Source organism: Penaeus monodon, chromosome 33 (genome assembly GCF_015228065.2).
Source record: "Penaeus monodon isolate SGIC_2016 chromosome 33, NSTDA_Pmon_1, whole genome shotgun sequence".
In the NCBI taxonomy this organism is placed as follows: Eukaryota; Metazoa; Arthropoda; class Malacostraca; order Decapoda; family Penaeidae; genus Penaeus; species Penaeus monodon.
The window spans coordinates 12,387,271-12,388,426 of record NC_051418.1 but is presented as its reverse complement, the minus strand read 5'-3'; the positions used below and the strand labels follow the sequence as shown (position 1 = coordinate 12,388,426).

Below are 1,156 nucleotides of genomic sequence, written 5' to 3'. Positions count from 1 at the left end.
CATCCAGGATACATGAAATTACATTTTTACTCCACAATAAAATACTGCAGCATTTTCTAATACAACTCTAGATCTGAAGGAATTAGTTACCTTTCTCTCTTGGGTTAGTCTTCCTGAACTTCAGAGGTGCAGGCCGTATCTGTGGTTGGTCACTTTTTTCTCGCCTTACTGTCCCTGACCTGCCTGCCTGGTTGCTTGAACTCAGACTACTTGTTGTTGTTGCCGAGTTACCGTCATCCAAGATACAAATATCCACATTGCTGCTTGGTCCTGCTTGCACATCTTTGTCCAGCTGACTTCCTACATCATCACTTCTTGATGAACTGACAAAGTTTAGAGGTTTCATTCTCTTGTTGCTCGAGTTAAGAGGGGTGTGCTTTGCCTTCCCTCTTTCACGAGACCTCATGGGGGTTTTAACTTCTGACATCAGCTGTATGCCACTAGTTGATGGTTCATCTGAATAAGGAGTCTGTTCCCTGATCTCACTCTGTGCTTGTGCTTGCACAGTGGTAGAGGATGCACTATCACAGTCTCTATTGACCCCAGCATCTTCAGGAGTACATAACAAAAATGTTTTCCTTGAAGGTCGTTTCAGATTTCCAACCTCAGAGCTATCTTTTGAACTTTTTGGTGTTTTATGTAAAACACTTGGCTGCTCTGTCTCTTGTCTCTGTCCCTCTGAAGGTGCTAGTTTCTCCATTACAGTACATTCCTCATCTGATGCTTGACTGACAATACACATATTCTCTTCCTCACTGTCACATTCATTATTCCTTGTTTCTACAGACTTTGAAGATGAAACTTCTTGAGGTGCTTTGTTTGCTCTATTTTGATGAGAAAGCCTTTCATTTGATTTCTGTGCATTCTTCACAGGAAACATAGAATCATTTTCAAACTCTTCCTCTGAGTCGCATGCTAACTTCTCAGAATTCTCACTCTCTTTGTTTTCAAGAAGACAGGCAAGCTTTGCTCTTTTCTGACTTAGGCCCAGGTGTAAGCTCCTTCTCTTGAGTATTCTTTTGTTTTGTGGGACTGAGTTCTGTTCCTCCAGCTGGCACAAATCTGGCAATGAGTCCTCTGAATACTGCGATTCGTCTTCTTGAATTTCCATTGTTCTTGCAATATATCGTGTCGTCCTGTGTGGCATTTCCCGTTC

At 42.1% G+C, this 1,156-nt stretch overlaps 1 protein-coding gene across 2 annotated transcripts in view; it reads right to left on the bottom strand.

Annotated features, from left to right (window-relative positions):
- Positions 1-1,156, bottom strand: part of LOC119594048 — a gene marked incomplete in the record, with an annotated part of 19,142 nt that overhangs the window by 14,316 nt on the left and 3,670 nt on the right. For both annotated transcript variants that reach the window (XM_037943081.1, XM_037943082.1), the window contains 1 exon segment: positions 91-1,156. In XM_037943081.1, the coding sequence (XP_037799009.1) occupies positions 91-1,156 (1,066 nt within the window).